The sequence below is a fragment of the Talaromyces atroroseus genome, assembly GCF_001907595.1.
Source record: "Talaromyces atroroseus strain IBT 11181 chromosome Unknown scaffold_13, whole genome shotgun sequence".
Lineage (NCBI taxonomy): Eukaryota > Fungi > Ascomycota > Eurotiomycetes > Eurotiales > Trichocomaceae > Talaromyces > Talaromyces atroroseus.
This window is the reverse complement of record NW_017971445.1, coordinates 835,820-852,366: the sequence shown is the minus strand read 5'-3', so window position 1 is coordinate 852,366 and position 16,547 is coordinate 835,820. Positions and strand designations below refer to the sequence as shown.

Here is a 16,547-nt window from a genome sequence, read left to right as displayed (position 1 = left end):
CGCCCAATTCCAGTCGCTTTCAGTATTTGAAGGAAGGAGAGGCTGCTGGATTGCTACAGTTTCTTCTTTTCGCCTTCCAAGGCCCTTTTTGTTTGTTTGTTTTTTTTTTTTTTGGCACGGGCTCGTGCTGTCTTTGTGAGCTTTTCATTACCAACCCAGCATGCGAGAGACCCAAAAAAAGCTAACATTTTCCCTTCTCAGTGACACACACATCTGATAAGCGAGAAAAGATATGTCTAATAAAGGATTCTCCTCTGGAACGCCAGCTTCCACTGGAGCTTCAACTGGTGGGCTTTTCGGCTCCAGCTCTCCATTCGGATCCAACCAAGGGACGACGAATACTGGTGGCGGCATGTTTGGAAGCCTGGGTGGTGCATCAAGCGGCACTTCATCGCCATCGCTATTTGGCACGGCTAATGCTAGCTCCGGACAGAAGCCTCTATTTGGCACAGCTAATGCTAGCTCTGGACAGAAGCCTCTATTTGGCACAGCTAATGCTAGCTCTGGACAGAAGCCTCTATTTGGCGCGAACACAACATCTGCAGGCAGTGGCGGCACTACACCTACTTTCAGTTTTGGCAATCAGAACAAGCCGGCAGCGACGACAACGACGGCTTCTCCGTTCGGCTCAGCTTTGACCCCAAATAAAACCACTGAAGCTTCTGCTCCTTCTCAGACACAAACTACTGGTGGTCTCTTCGGTGCAGCCCCAGGCGGCCTCTTTGGTACGACGAGCACTACTCCAGCCCAGCCCAAAACCGGCGCGGGCTTGTTCAGCACAACACCAGCAAATCCTCCTCCAGCTGGTACTTCCTCGGGCCCAACACCGTCTCTTTTCGGCGGTCAGAATACGACAACCACGGCTTCCACTGCAACATCTCAGCCACAAGCTACTAGTCTCTTCGGGCAAAATAAAGCTAGCACCACAACGCCGCTATTTGGTGGTGCGCCTTCTGCTACAACTGGAGGCTCCCTATTTGGCGCTCCAAATGCAAACAAAACCACTGCTCCTACTCCAGCTGCGACACAGGCTCCAGCGGCATCTGCTGGCGCTACCAAACCCTTATTTGGCGCCGCGCCGACTGGCACTGCAACGACTACACAGCCATCTTCGAGTCTATTTAAATTGCCTACTGCCAATGCCGGTGGTGCTGCGTCCCCTTCTCCCTTTGGTGGCGCTGCTGCTGCTGCCTCGGCACCATCGACACAGCCTTCGACAACGGCTGCATCTTCAGCCACTCCTCAGAAACCACTTTTCGGGGGTCTAGGTGGTACATCTTCGACAACCCCATCTTCAACACCAGCTACTGCGCCTTCTCTTTTCTCCGGTATAGGTAAGCCGGCATCTACCACCACAAGCACAACAGCAGCTCCCACACCGACACAGGGGGCACCGAGCGGTGGATTATTCGGCGCAAAACCGGCTACAACAACTACACCTGCTACGACAGCAGCCGCTACGGCGACTACTGGTGCTTCTGCTGCAGCAGCTCCTGCAACAACAGCGGCTTCTACTACCACTGCTACCACCACTGCGGCTGCCAAACCAGCGACACAGACCCCCAATCTTGGTGCGTCGACGTTTGGACCTGCGCCACCTGCGCAATCACGGCTTAAGAATAAAACAATGGATGAGATCATCACACGGTGGGCCACCGATCTTACCAAATACCAAAAGGACTTCCGGGATCAAGCCGAGAAGGTGGCAGAATGGGATCGCATGCTTGTTGTGAACGGAACCAAGGTGCAGAAGCTGTATGGAAACACAGTGGATGCAGAGCGGGCGACCCAAGAAGTCGAACGGCAATTGGCGTCAGTTGAAGGGCAGCAGGAGGAGTTGAACGCGTGGCTTGACCGATATGAGCGCGAGGTTGACGAGATGCTCTCGAAGCAGGTTGGCCCTGGTGAGACGCTTCAGGGGCCAGACCAGGAGCGCGAGAGAACGTACGTTTTTTGTTCCCCCTGTGTGTTTGCAGGACTCGGAGGATTAGAATTAACAATGATGTCTAGTTACAAACTTGCGGAGAAGCTTTCCGAGCGCCTGGATGAGATGGGCAAGGACCTCGGAAGCATGATTGAGGAGATCAACAATGCTTCGTCTACATTGAGCAAGACGAACAAGACTGACGAGCCGGTGAGTTTATATTGTGTTGGTGTCTGGAAGAGAGACCGAGCTGACTTCGAATGCGTGGGATAGATCTCACAAATTGTGCGAATCCTGAACTCTCATCTATCCCAACTCCAGACGATCGACCAAGGCACTGCGGAGCTGCAGGCCAAGGTCAGTGCGGCACAGAAGACGGGTCAGTCGCTGGGCTCGAGGCTCGCACAGAATGGACACGGCATTGGAGTGGGAGGCAGCGCGGCGGATGACTTTTATCGATCTTACATGGGTCGTAGATAGCGTGTTTCTTTTTTCCAATCGAGTGAACGTATGATATTTCAGTCATGATCGTTTTCACCATTTGCATTTAATGTGCTTGTGTTGGATATACTTCTAATCAATCTACGTTGAGTGATTTGACATTTACGAATTGGAAAGCTCGGCTTTGATAGATTCCCTTCCATATTCGACAGCAGTGCTTAGTCAAATCCCCGGATTCCAAGCAGACGTTTTTTTATTTTTATTTTTATTACTGGATACGGTATCGATTGCCTATACGGGAAACTACTAACCCGGAAGCATGATAGGCCGTCAGAGTTGGGAATGGTGGCCGATCAAATGCAGGGTTTGGGGCTGGTCTACTACTACTCTAGAGTCTATAGTGAGCTAAACAGCGTTTGTAGAGCATTTTGTCGCCGTTGCTCGGACCCTGCCCGATGTCTGATCCTGGGCTATCTCCTCTCCTTTCCTTTTCGACCTGCTTGTTCTCTGTACTCGACGTTAGGTACAAACTTAGGTACTCAGACATGTCCTACTACAACCAGCACCATGTGATTGACGGGCGTTACGTATGTCTACCCGACCAGCTAACACGAGTACGGAGTAATTTGTTTAACTTCGAATGTTATTCTCCTTTTTTTTAAAAAAAAAAAACAACAACTAATATGTCACACAGCCAATCAGACAGTAAGCAGCAAAGTTTCCGAAATTCAATAATCCCGATGGACTCCCATGGGTCGCAGGTTGAGAGTCCCACTTGACAGTAACGTAGAGCCTCCGCTTTGAACCATCAATCACTGTCACTGTCGGTATGGATCCAAGACATGAAGAGTCGTTTTGTGTCAGACAGTTAGCCTAGTCCAGATTAAAATTGCGTGTATGTCTTATAATCCAGGGTCATCGTGACTCTAACTACCGCAGCAACTTGGCTAACGAACGAACGTTAGTAGATACTATATACAGACTAAAAAGTCTTAATTGCCACGTGAAACTTTGCTATCCACCCGAGTTAACAGAGTCAAGCAGAAGCTGAACACTTCACAGTCACTAGCAAGACTCAACACATGATCTTGAGACTGAGTGCACTAAGAGTAAGAGTCTTGACTATAGCTTATAAGACAGATACATGGGTCCGGAGTATTATCCGAGTATCCCATAACGGCATTACCATCTCTGATATTGCCCAATTGGGTATATGCGAGGCGTTCCTGCGGCGCCTGAATACGCGGCTGTCTCGGTTAGTTGTCTATAGTGACAGGACAGCCTACAGGAATAAATCACTGGAGTGCTACTTGTCCACTGCCATAGGCCTCCACCGCTGTTGAGCTGGTGGACATCCTGTTCGATCGGTTCATGCAGCGTGGAAGTCAAAGTGGAGATTCTCGCAATCAAGGTTGAGATCTGAGAATCCGGATTCTGTCGACTACGTCGAAGGGTGTGCTGGGAGGTTCGGATATCATCACGATGGCGGGTTCAGGGACGGATTGCATGAGTGTACGTACCACAAGGTCCAAACCAAGCAGAAGGACTTCCCAGAAATATCCGACGGTGAATCAGGAACGTCCAAGTCCAAGTCCAAGTCCAAGTCCAAGTCCAAGTCCAAGTTCAAGCTCAAGTTCAAGCTCAAGCTCAAGCTCAAGCTCAAGGCACTGCTGAATAATGGCCTTGCCGTGGCGGCCACGCTACGACAGGGATGGCATCCTCCGGCGGTGCTAAGTTAGTTAGCGGTGGTTAATACCAGTTATCCATCATTCATAAGGAAGTAGAGTGGGGGGACAGGTTTTAGCGGTGCGACGCCAGCCCCCTTGAAAGGCAGAATCACAGCAATTAGGGAGCAATTAGTAAGTAGTTCGGTTAGGCATCTCAAAGGATGGTTAGGCTGCAAGCATTCGGGGAGCCTTTGTTTGGCCACGTGAATTTCTCGCGCTAGCAGATAGGGGATAATGACAGGGAGTTTCAACAGATTTTGTGTCCTAGACCTGCCTATTCCGGGATAAGCGCCGCCAAATACTGTTCAGTCTTTGAGCGTTGAAGTCGATAGTAAAAGAAGAAAGAAAAAAAAAAAAAAAACAAAAAAGAACAGCCAAGAAATTATTCATCACCAAGCGGCAAAAGCTTAGTCGCCTGCGTGGCGTCCCGATCGAAGGCGCGTTCTTCATTCCTTCTACGGTGCTTCCGCTTTCGGGTTGGGGTTTTCATTCATTGCTTTCAGTCTTTATCCACATTTCACCTAAATGTCTGTCTGTCTGTCTGTATGTAGGTAGATAGCCTCAGTTCCCATCGGATAGTTATGCCTACCGCGTTAAGCTAATCTGACTGATGATCCAGCGGTGAGGATCTCACGCACGCCAACGGCATTCTTGGATTCTGACAGGGATGGCATTGCTCGTATTGACAGCGTTGCTGGGATAGCGATCAGCACAATGATGTAACCGCCCAGCTGATCGTTGTTCGGCTCATCGTGCGCAATATATTTCTGAGATAATAGTAGTATACATCATAAACCATCGTGCCGCACAGAGACCAGAATTATATAGTACACGTCTAGTTATATCGACCGAATCCCGTAAATGGACAAATCCGCTCAAAAAGAGAAAAAAAAAAATAAAAAATAAAAAAATAAAAAAATAAAAAGCAACTAAATCAACCATGCATTAGTGCCGCGATTCTTCAGACTTTCGGTCCTCTTCCATGCTATTTTTCCCGTTGCTCGATTGTCGTACCGACGGTATGTAATTTATTTATCGCCGCCGCTTTCGTTCCCCGTGACAGACGTTTCGTGTTACGCAGATGGTCGTTACATAGGTGAACTGCGGCTCGCCCTTGTCGTATCTGCCGTCATTGGCATGCAGGGAATGCTGTTGATTCCATGCCGATGACTTCATGTAGAGTACAGAGTAGTCATACGGAGTAGTCAACTACTCCGAACTTCCTGAAGAAGTACGCTGTATTCCCCCCCCAAATGTAAGTAAGAGTAAGATGCTCTTTCAGCCAATCAGATAGCCATCCTTCGACCCTCTGCTTGACTCTAACCCCTCTGGGCATGGCGGTTATCCCGGGCGCGATGTGATTGGCCGGGGCTGTTGGTACGTATCTGTGTATTACTCTTGACGTACTATGATGGTACCTGCCTCAGGAACAGGCCCTTTATTTTGATCTCTCATCTTCTGACCGACAGAGTCTTGGATTATGCAATTCTGAGTAGGCACTAACGAACTAACTAGGTAGGTATGATTTGCACGTGATTATTACGCAGACATACCGCTGGAGATCGCCTATTGTGATAACTTAGTATTGCCACGGCCGATCGATTACCTCCTTTCTGGGTCGCGGCTAGCGTCGTTCTTCTGGCTGCTCTTCTTTCGAGTCAGAATACATGGGTTTCTTCTTCTTCTTCTTCTTCTTCTTTGATCATATATAGTTAATTTCCCCCCAGGGTTGAACGTCTTCAGAGCGTAGTCTACCGTCGTCGTTCGTACGTAGTAGTATTCGGATACCCGTACTACAGCGTAACACTGTAATACTAATAAGGATCTTCAAATCAACCTAGCACACAGAGGGGCCTCGTCGTAGTAGCGTACCAGAGTATGCTTGACCTGTGCTGGGTCTGTGCTATTGTCGCCTCTGGCCCAGTTATATGGTATATGGTATATCGTAACCGGGCAATTTCATGCCAGACAGACTTTCTTGTGCTCGCGATCATCCTATCCTCGCCACCACCGGGTGTCTATTTCTCTCACGAGAATTGATTGATTGCTCGACAGCTAAGTCACTAACTAACAAGCATGAGGATGAACTGCTGACTTCCTTCGTTCCCCCTTCCCCCCCACCGGCGGCGCGCTGACTGGCCCATCTGGCTGTTCCGACATCCCACCCCTCCACCAGGGCCAGCTCGCGCGGCGATTGGCTCGCGCTCGCAAAAAAGATTCAAGTGAGACGGACCCAAGCCAACCCCTCTACGTTTTAACTTACTTTCCCCTCCCAGCGCCGCGGTGGATCGCGAAGTGTAATCTGCTTGCACTTCCTTCTTGTCCGGGTGAGCAAACCAAGCGTACAATCAGAGAACAAAAAGGGTACGGAGTAAGACATGACGAAATGCGACATGCAGTTAGGTGTATGTGTAATCGCGTATGTAATCGTACATCCTACATTGCCGGTTTCTGATTGGACGGCGCACTCCACATCGCGCGCTAGGGAAGGCAAGAAGAAGCCGGGATTAGGGTGGGAGCTTCCCCGAAGCGGTTAGTTTTGCACCATTTTTAATGTTTGGCTATGCCGTTTAGTGCGCCGACTAGCGACTTAACCGTGATTTCTTATTAACCACACGCTAGCCGCTTCGGGACTAACCGCCAAGTCGCGGGTTGCCCTCTGCGCTGCTGGCCCTGGCGCCTTCCCAATTTTCCTTATCCTTCCTTCCTTAGTGAACGGAGTCGCTGCTTCCCTATTTCCTAATTCTGCCACCCTTCCTTCTTCTTCTTCTTCTTACCTCCGTCCCCCTCTTTCTCTCTCTCTCTCTCTCTCTCTCTCTCTCGCCAAGCTTGCTGCATTCTCGTTTATTGCTCTCGTCACGCTGATGAAGAGTCTGGTTTGACTGCCTGAGTCATCCTTCGTTTTGTTCGTTCGGTCATAAAAAAAAAAAGAAAACGAATTGCCACCAACCTTCTTTGTCGGATTGGAAATTGAACGACACCCCAAGACATGATCTTCGACTAGTTACGCTGTGTGACCTTCCTGAACCGACCCTTTTAGAAACTACAAACGCAGATTCACCTCATCCGTTGACGGCAGAGGTGCTTTCTTTCCTTTTTCCTTACCCAACAATTTCACCCGGATTGTGATCTTTTCTTTTTCCCCGCTGCTGCTGCTGCCAGCTCCGACTCCTTTCTAGTCCGTCACTTGGAAAAGAAGATATTCAAGGTGGTTGTCTCTGGAACACCGTCGATTGGGGACACGCTGGGCGGATCTCGAGCGTTTGGCGCTCTTTGCGTGAGGACTTCAAGGGGCGTGGGTAACTCGATGATGACTACGGTCTCTAGTGACATGCAAGGCGCAGATCCTGTGCCCGTAGTCCCTCTCCCTGTTGACACCAATCGCATGCACTTTGCTTCGATATCGTCCTCGTCATCTTCTATTTCCGACGGCGAACCTGAGCGCGGTCGCTCAAGATTGGATCGTCCCCGCATGGCCAGCCGTAAACCTAGTGCGTCTATTCTCGTGCCACGAGATCACCCTGAGATTGAGATTGAGGAGGAGGAGTTTCCTCCAGACGATGCTCGAGCCATGAGTCCTCGTCGTGATTCCGCTGATGTTGAGCGCTTGGGCAAGGAAGCTCGCCAAACCTTGCAAGAGTGAGTGAACAAATACCTTCCTGGGCTCATTGGTCATTTTAACGTTGTGTTTCTCTCCAGACAAGCCAAAACTCTACAATCATCATTACAAGCCTTAGCGCAACGCATTGAAGAAGTCAAAAGTGACCATGACAAACTCGAAAGCGAGAACCGATATTTACAAGACTACATTGGAAGCTTGACGCAAACCATATCCAAGTCCGAGATCACTTCTACGACCGCGGGAAAGACGAAGAAGAATCGCAAGTAGTTCAAACTTGAGCATGGGCTCTTCCTTTTTTTTTTATACCAAGCGAAACAAAAACGAAAACACTGCGATTCGATAATCGCAAATCTGGCTTTGGATGATTGTTGGAACTCAATACTCTTTGATACGTGTAACCTTTTCGTCTATTCGAGATATCAAAACGACTCTCGCCACATTACCTTTTCCAGATCATCAAGCTTCCTCCTATTGATGGTCCCTTTCTACTATTTTGTCATGGCAGATCAGAACATCATCTATCCTCGATGTTCTCTTTCTCTTTCTCAGCTTGGGTGGCTATCTGTTCAATCACAATTTCTTTTACCGCGTTCTAGACATCTTTTTTTTTCCATTCGGCGTTTCACATTGCACGTTTAGGCGTTGGTTGTCGATGGGGAAGGACATGGCGGGTGTTGTTTTGTCCCAGGTGGAAGACCCCTTTTGAGTTCGTTTTGCCGCTTTCGTCATATCCCAGGAATATCGGCTCGCCTGCCGCCACCAGGATGTTGCAAGTTCGGGGGATTGTTACGATGCATTCGTGCATGATTCCCCTATAAAGCAAGCCATGAACCATCGCTTGTGTTGCATTGTGCATCTATTTCATGAAAGAATTGCTTCTTTTCGTTCCCGCCGCCGCTTGATGTCACAGCGGGTATGGTATCACTGGGAAAGGGTTGACCCTTGATTTCCTTTTTTTTTTTCTTTTCCATTTTTCAACCGCTCCTCCTCGTGAAAAAGACAGATTCGTGTCTGATGACGTTGCCTGTTTCACTGACCCGCATCCTTTTCCATCTGAAACGCCACCCTTCAACAATCTGAGACTAGGTTGCCAAGAACACGTGACGTGTCTTCCAGAATGCACCGACACCGACTCCTTATTATTTATCTTGTACACAATATCCATTCGCCGAGAGCATTTCTCCACGGGAGTTCAAGGGTGGTAGGTGTTGTTTATGGTTTTGCTTTTTTTCTTTTTTCTTCTCAATATCGACAGTATTGTTTATACACATGTCTTGTGCATAGCGCAGCGGATTGTTTGATAGTCTGCATAGCATCGAAGGATAACATTCAAAAAAGAAAAAAGAATACTTGAGTAATTGTAGCAATAAATCTAAGCTGTATAATAGTCCTTGCCTCGAACTATGGACCTATGTCAATACCGACTGGTATGTAGGGAAAGAAAGGCAGGAAGGGGATCATCCAACATGATCCCATCAATATACAGGTACCTCATACAGCTCCAGCCTCCAGAAGGACAGCCAAACCGACCAAACTCCTCTTTCAGATTCAATTTCACCTGTACGAGTCGGAGAATCCGATTATCTTCTACTTACTCTCAAGGTTACTAAGTAGGTAAGGTAAGGTAAACTAGGTGAAGTTCTGACCACGCTATCTGACATGGCTACTCCAACACTGTCAAAGCCTATCATCTATCTAACATACTTACTACGTAGTACTTCATTGCCCAGCACCCAGAAGAGGGAGGGAGGAAGGGAGAGAGAGAGAGAGAGAGAGAAAGGGATATACCTAATTATAATAAAAGCAACCCAATCCAAATCTTCTGGATCTCCAACCTATGAATCGGGTCCGATTCGATGAATACGCATTTTTATATTTGAAAAAAAAAATTGTGAAAATTGTGGCTGTAGTTTGTAGTTGTATAAAGAGGGAGTTATTGGTTAATAATCGAAAAAGTTGAGAAAAAAAAAAGCTTCGAAAAGGGGGAAGGGGAGGGGAGGGGACATGCCAGGGCCAGGGCTAGGAGGGGGTTTTGGTTTATAGAGCAAATAGACAAAAAAGGGAGAAAAAAAAAAGCAAACAAAAGTCTGCATACATTATTTGAGAGACGTTTTGGGAGGAAAAGAAGAAATTGAATAAAAGTGAAAGCATAGAAGAATAAGGAAGAAAATCATTTCTTAGGAAAGAGAGAAAAGAAACAAACAAGAGAATCAATCGTCTAAAAAGAGGCAGAAGGCATATAATTGAAAATAGGATTTCATATGAATTTGTCACCGAAAAAAAAAAAGAAACGAGGATATAAACTGTTAGAAAATCAAGGGGAACAAACAAGATGAAAAAAAAAAACTGAGGGTAAAACAACATCAGGTAAATCGCCATATTTGTTTCTCCTCTTTTTCTTTTCATGTTTGGTTACCTCTTTTTTCTCTCCCTTTCAAAATCCACATTCTGCCATAGATTAATCTTCTTCTTTGTTTTTTTTTTTTTCTTTTCTTTTCTCTCTTTTCTTTCTTCCTTTGCTCTTCTCTCTTTCTTTATTCTCCCTCTTCTCCAAGTCTCGCGTGTATCCGAAAGAACCCGTAGAAAATAAAAAGAACAGATAGAAAAGAGAAAAAAGAAAAAAAGAATGGAAAAAGATAACAAACTCCAATCCGCTCAAGAGTCTGACACGGACAAACCTCTCATCCTCTCCCATCTGACATCCAAACTCAAATCCACTCTAGGGGCACGAGTCCATGATTTCATATGTTTGCCGTTTTTTTATGTTTTGTTTAAATTGAAAATTTACTCGGCAGCTGGGGCCTCAGTAGAAGGCACAGGGGCGTCCTCCTTCTTTTCAGCAGCGGCTGGCTCAGGGGCAGTCTCGGCCTCAGACGAAGTCCAGAGAGTCTATAGTAAATTAGCGACCATCCAGAGTCAACCTCAACGTGGTTCGGTTCGACATACCAAGTTGTCACGGAGAAGCTGCATGATAAGGGTGGAGTCCTTGTAGCTTTCCTCACTCAAGGTGTCCAATTCTACACCACCGCAAAGTTAGCTGAGACCCCAAACTTGAAATATGATCAAAGCGAACATACCGGCAATAGCGTCGTCAAATGCGAGCTTGGCCAAGTGGCAAGCCTGGTCAGGCGAGTTGAGGATTTCGTAGTAGAAAACGGAGAAGTTAAGAGCCAAACCAAGACGGATCGGGTGGGTAGGAGCAAGGTCAGTTTGGGCGACCTCGGTGGCAGCCTTGTAAGCCTCAAGGGAGGCGTCGGCAGAAGTCTTGCGGCGGTCGCCAATGGCGAACTCAGCGAGGTAGCGGTGGTAGTCACCCTTCCTGTTGGAATTGTCAGAATAACCCTGCATGCCCACCATAGGTTGCGAGACACTCACATCTTGTGGTAGAAAACCTTGGACTCGCCAGTTTGAGCAGAAGGAATCAAGTGCTTGTCCAAGACCTCGAGGATGTCTTCACAGATCTTGGCCAACTCGGACTCAATCTTCTGACGGTACTCCTTGATCAATGAAACCTGAGAATCATTGCCTTTGGATTCCTCTTTTTGCTCAATGGAAGTGACGATTCTCCAAGAGGCACGGCGGGCGCCGATGACATTCTTGTAGGCAACAGAAAGCAAATTCCGCTCCTCGACGGACAATTCTTCGTCTGAAGAGGCAACGACCTTCATGTTCTCCACCATCTCTGTTTCCAGGAGTCAATGCGACGATCAATATTGGAAATGAAAAGGTGGTTACGGACCTTCGTAGCGCTCAGCCTGCTCGGCAAGCTTGGCGAGATACACAGCATCTTCGTGACCCATTGTGATTGATGATTCTGAAAATAAGCGCAAGTCAGTGATCGTCGCAAGTCTAGGTTTATATCGAAAACAAGGCTAAATGAGAGAAGAGAACGGAAGTAATGTCGCAGGCGGGATTGGCCGGGACCCCAATAAATATATATATAGTCGCGCCATATGTTCTTGTAATTTTTCTTTCCCCCCTCTCCGCATCATTCAACGAAGCCTCGCGTACAAGCCTTGCCCCAAAAAAGACAAGTTGCGAACGTCTGGCAGCGATAGATTTTGGTAGGGTGGGTTGGTAGATAAGGCGGTCGACCTCCTACGTCACACATTCGGGCCGGTTCCATGCACGACGACTGCCTAGCACCCGTCGCTAAAATAGGCGAAAGGAACCTGCGCCGCTCCAAGGCCCGCATTTGAAAATATGCCTTGTTGTTCAAGACGCACGGAATGCCAGCAAATTCAAGGCGTTGCGATCATTGCGAAACGGGGCCTGCGTCGACGACGACGGCGGTGGTGGTGGTGGTGGACGTAGGAGGGGGGCGGAGCAGGGGGCACAGAAAGAGGGGGGGAACATGGCGGCTCACCTGAATGGATAACGCGTACCAGATACAAAACAAGAGCAGCAGCGAGAGATCGAGGGCGGGCTTGTCAAGAGCAGTAGCAAGTAGCAGGAGAGCAGATGGAAGGCAAGAAGTGGACTGGTTGGTTGTGGGATGGAGAAAAAGGGGGCGGAGAATGGGAGCTTGTTGTTGATGTTGTTGTTGTCTGGGGAGGAAGAGGGAGAGGGAGAGAGCGAGCGAGAGATGTTTTTGGAGGAAGTTGGGGAGGATCCCGTTTGTTGTGTTTGGCCGGGAGCCCACCCGCTTTGTGGGCCTGCCATTGGCCCGCTGGCAAGGCGGTAAGCGATTTGACTCCTCGTCGCTCTCGGTCTTCGACTCGGCCTCCCTCCTCACTTACGCCAGATGATTGTAGGGGTTTAATTCGAGAGTCCTGTTTGACTATCTGCTTGTTTCTTGTCTGTCCTGGCCGTCCAGCTGGCCTCAGGCGGACAGCGGACGAGCGCCTGGCTGTGCCCCTCGGGTCGTCGCTGGTAGCCTCACTTCTGTGCGCTTCTGTGAGCCAATCACCCTGTCATTTCCAGCCTACTAACTCGCACGTTGAAACTCCCTCAGCTGGCTGTCCTCTGCTCGGTGCCGTATGGCGCATGCCACTTTGGGCCGTCTTTTTCGCGACCATGCCACTTATATTTCCACAAATTCAGTCGGCGTATTGCTCTGTCCGTCGTACGCTACCAGTCCGCCTCGAGGCTCTGCTGATATGAGCAAGAAATTGCGTGCTAGTGCGCGCCGCGTGACTTCTGAAGCGTGAAAGCCTCGTCGAAAAAACACTGGCAGAATCCGTGATGAATGAGTGATAGGGAATCACCATCGAGATAAGAAAACTCCGCGCATTGGATCAAACGACCTGCATGGTGGTGGCGCAGATCTATGGTGTCGTATCATATTTATTTGCCGAATCAAGTCATGACTCTTGCTTGAGAGTTGCGTTACTTTTCTCTAGTAGTCGGGGATAGATACTGTTAGTATTATTGGTGGCCTACTCGACGGGAATTCCGTACACTTCCCCTTCCCCTTCTGTCCTCGCGATGGAACTATTACGCGGACTGTAGACATCAAAGCACTGCAGATTACCGCAAGTAATCATTTATTGATATTCACTGCAAGTCTGTAAGAACATTTCAGAAGCATCTCGCACAACCCAAACAAACAGTGCAAACAAAATAATCACCTGATGCGGGCCACTGCTGCCTCAGGCTGGGCCCAGCAGTAACGTCATCAGGTCCAGCCGTCATTCACTGACTGCCTGATTTGACTCTCTCTCTCTCTCTCTCAGATCCATCCCAACATAATAACAACCACTCCTCATCATTCACCTCTCACTCTCACTCCAAGCTAAAATGTTCCGCAACGCTGTCTCCAGACCTCTCCTCCGCGTCAACCAGAGCCTGGTTGCTACACGCTCTTTCTCCGTTGCGTCTGTCAGAATGGGCGAGGGAGACACTGGTGCTCCCAGGGCTGGTGGTGTGCTATCAGGGTTCGTGTGTCTTAATTTCGATTGTCAATGAGTTGAAATCTATCGTTCTCGTTTAGTATAATTGGCTAACAGCACTCTGCATCGATCAGTGACCAATTCACCAGGCGCGAAGCCGCTCAAGAAAATCGATACGTAAAGGAGAAGGAGCTCGAGAAGTACGATTATCATCACACCAACTTTCGTTCAGATTTCGTCGGAGCTAATTCGTGAAAACAGGCTCCGACACCTCAAGCAGAAGCTCTCTGAGCAGCGAAAGCACCTCGATGAACTCGACAAACACATGTATGTGGACAATCCCCTCTTACTCTCCTTATAGATGACTAACCTGTCTCAATTAGTGACGCTCTCACCAAAGAACAAGGCGGCGAACAGAACTAGATAAGAAGACAACAACATTGAAAGCAAACCTATTCATTCGTTGCTGAACGAATGACCCCCCTCAGACAAACAAACAAGTCACTCTCGCCACTCTATTTATCATTGAAAAACAGGACTACTTTGTCTATTCTACTGTGTACATCTATGCAACTTGATAGGAAGAAGAAACTAAACCTGGTGGTTTAGTTCCTACCATCAATCACTATCAATCGTACTGCGTAGGGTATCGTAGCTTGGTAATGCCTACGTTCACAGGAAGGAATCTGTTGTGAAAGAATAAATGATATGAATTGAAACTAAAACTAATCACACACAAACTGCCCGCTTTAATGATCTTAATTCCATTCCATTCTATTTCGTTTTCTCATTGTAAAAATGGTGATGTCTGCCACTGATACCAAGCACGCAACACAGCAAGGCCACCTGATTGAGTCTCAACCGTCCGGCCTCTGCCTCGATCATTGACATCCTTGACAGGTGGTCTGCTCTTTTGATGCCGCCTTCTGGAGGCTGTGGTAGTAAAGGTATCTGAGCGAAGAAGTGGCGGGCCCATCTTGGTGGGTATGATATCTTCATGTTCGTTATTTGTGTCGTTTAATGATGATCTTCGTAGTAATGCTTTCAGCTGCTCGGAGTCCTCGCCTCCCTCGCCGTAATTCATATAATCGATAGCTTCCGGGGGTAGTGTCGGTGATGATGATGATGATGACGAATCCTCGCTATCAGCAGTGGCAGCGGTGCTGACAGCAACCTCAACGTCGCTACTAGGATACACTGGTCCCCACCACATACCGAATTTCCCTTCCTCGTCTCGCGTTGCAAGCGCCGCCTGGGCGTTATGTGCGATCCAGTCCCGGTAGCGTCGACATTTCAGCAAATGCCATTTATTAAACACGTCTTGCCTTTCTTCCATTGATTCCCCCGGCTCGGTAAACAGAGTCAGGAGTCTGATTTCCTCCGGTCTCAGAATGTGGCAGAATTCGGTTAAGTGATGGAAAAATATGCCCTTGAAAGTATGCCCGTTTTGCGAGCAAGTGCCGTAAAAATCACACGCCTCCTCGAGGACGCCGCCTCGTCCTAGGCCAGCCCAGTGACGGCGGTGGATGGTCCGCGGCCATCCAGTTGCGAACATCACGCGCTCAATCAGTTCGTGTCCGTCTTGGAGATAACTCTGGTAGCCCGTGGCGAGCCACAGACCTCTCAGCCCGCTGAGAACGACGCCCTGGTTATAAGTGTAAACCATCGTATTGAGCACGTCGCATTTCTTCGTTCCGGGGTCTCCAATGCCGTTGTAACCCTGAATATGGAACCCATCTGCATACAGGCCGCCGGGCCCAGTCATATTAGAGTCCTTCAGCCATTGATAAGCGCGCACTGCCGCTGCTAGATAACTGGGGTCGTGGGCAGTGGATTGTTCAGACAGAAAAGGCGCATCAATGGGATCGCCCGTGAAATAGAGATACATCCCAATACTCGCCGAGATAAACAGTTCGTTGGTGATGGCATTCTTGTATGGCAGCAAATACGGGCTCCAGACCATGCCGCCTCCGCACAGCTCACTGTCCCAACCGGAAGAAGCCAGCTCGTAAAATATACGAGCTCGATGCGCAGCAGGCACTCGGAGCTGTTTGCCATGCCATGGCCCGTCAATAGTCGCATTCGAAGTCTCATAGTGCAGCTCGGAGTGCAGGTTTTGGAATTTGATACTCTCCAACCAGCCAAGAACGACCCAGAGCATGTCGTCAAAGGCCTGCATTCGAACAGCGAAGGCATTCTCGCCGAAATAAAATGTAGACACCTGGTCAAAATAGCGGTTGATGAGGTTCTCGTACGCAAGCGTCTGGTCAAGGACAGAGGCACTGCTATTATTTGACCATGACACCCATTCCGGCGAGGTCATTGTCAATGCTGATAGAGCACTGGACACTTGCGTGCCAAGCACGGCCGCAGTCCAGTCGATAGCATCCGGCCATGTACCGAGCCAGTGTTCAAAGTAACACTCTTGCATAACATCGAGAGCGTGTAGCATATCTCGAAGAGTTTGCTTGGGCTCAGAAGCGACAGTTTGTTGAATCTCGTCGCTCGCGCTGAGGATGGCTTGTGGAAGTTGTCCCGACGAAGCGAAGGAGCTGCCGAGTAGTAGAGCAAACAATGGCAAGGCCATCGAAGGAAATATCGCCACCATCATCATCTTCTCCTTGATCATTATGTTGTTTGTAGAGGGGAAGGAAGGAAAAGAAGCCAATTGACGACCGAGGAATGTACGTTATGATCGGAACGCTGTGTGGTGCATCCTCCTCCCTTGTCTCTCGATTCCAAGCGACGCTCACCCAGAACTCGACTACTCGCCAGAGCAATTGTAGCCGATTGGGATAGCATCAAGGGAGGAGCGATGTCTAAAGTCAAGGGTTATAGATAGAGAAATATATAGGGAATAAATGAGTAGTCGGAACGATTAGCCGCGTGCATGCGGGGAAGTTTCGAGCTGAGCTCAGCCAAGCTTGATGGCCCCCGGACATGCCAGTTCGGGGAGTGTGCTTTTCTTTTCTTTTCTTTTGGATTGCCGACAACGACACTCG

At 48.6% G+C, this 16,547-nt stretch overlaps 6 protein-coding genes across 6 annotated transcripts; 4 read left to right on the top strand and 2 right to left on the bottom strand.

The window, feature by feature from the left end:
• Positions 1-232: 232 nt before the first annotated feature.
• UA08_08329 (hypothetical protein) lies at positions 233-2,404 on the top strand (the record flags this gene model as incomplete). The annotated part of the gene is made up of 3 exons (XM_020263240.1): positions 233-1,944; positions 2,011-2,134; positions 2,198-2,404. 3 exons carry the CDS (start codon positions 233-235, stop codon positions 2,402-2,404), a joined length of 2,043 nt encoding a protein of 680 aa, XP_020116511.1.
• Positions 2,405-3,578: 1,174 nt separating this feature from the next.
• Positions 3,579-4,408, top strand: UA08_08328 (hypothetical protein; the record flags this gene model as incomplete). Its single annotated transcript, XM_020263239.1, has 5 exons — positions 3,579-3,620; positions 3,692-3,732; positions 3,777-4,099; positions 4,163-4,224; positions 4,361-4,408. 5 exons carry the CDS (start codon positions 3,579-3,581, stop codon positions 4,406-4,408), a joined length of 516 nt encoding a protein of 171 aa, XP_020116622.1.
• A 2,994-nt stretch (positions 4,409-7,402) lies between these two features.
• On the top strand, positions 7,403-7,981 carry UA08_08327 (hypothetical protein; the record flags this gene model as incomplete). The annotated part of the gene is made up of 2 exons (XM_020263238.1): positions 7,403-7,731; positions 7,792-7,981. 2 exons carry the CDS (start codon positions 7,403-7,405, stop codon positions 7,979-7,981), a joined length of 519 nt encoding a protein of 172 aa, XP_020116621.1.
• A 2,517-nt stretch (positions 7,982-10,498) lies between these two features.
• UA08_08326 (14-3-3 protein-like protein) lies at positions 10,499-11,514 on the bottom strand (the record flags this gene model as incomplete). Its single annotated transcript, XM_020263237.1, has 5 exons — positions 10,499-10,603; positions 10,661-10,731; positions 10,792-11,033; positions 11,090-11,396; positions 11,454-11,514. 5 exons carry the CDS (start codon positions 11,512-11,514, stop codon positions 10,499-10,501), a joined length of 786 nt encoding a protein of 261 aa, XP_020116626.1.
• A 1,939-nt stretch (positions 11,515-13,453) lies between these two features.
• On the top strand, positions 13,454-13,968 carry UA08_08325 (hypothetical protein; the record flags this gene model as incomplete). The annotated part of the gene is made up of 4 exons (XM_020263236.1): positions 13,454-13,590; positions 13,680-13,745; positions 13,807-13,872; positions 13,929-13,968. 4 exons carry the CDS (start codon positions 13,454-13,456, stop codon positions 13,966-13,968), a joined length of 309 nt encoding a protein of 102 aa, XP_020116625.1.
• A 364-nt stretch (positions 13,969-14,332) lies between these two features.
• Positions 14,333-16,174, bottom strand: UA08_08324 (hypothetical protein; the record flags this gene model as incomplete). Its single annotated transcript, XM_020263234.1, has 1 exon — positions 14,333-16,174. The coding sequence occupies one exon, from the start codon at positions 16,172-16,174 to the stop codon at positions 14,333-14,335; it is 1,842 nt and encodes a 613-aa protein (XP_020116624.1).
• Between the last annotated feature and the right edge of the window lie 373 nt (positions 16,175-16,547).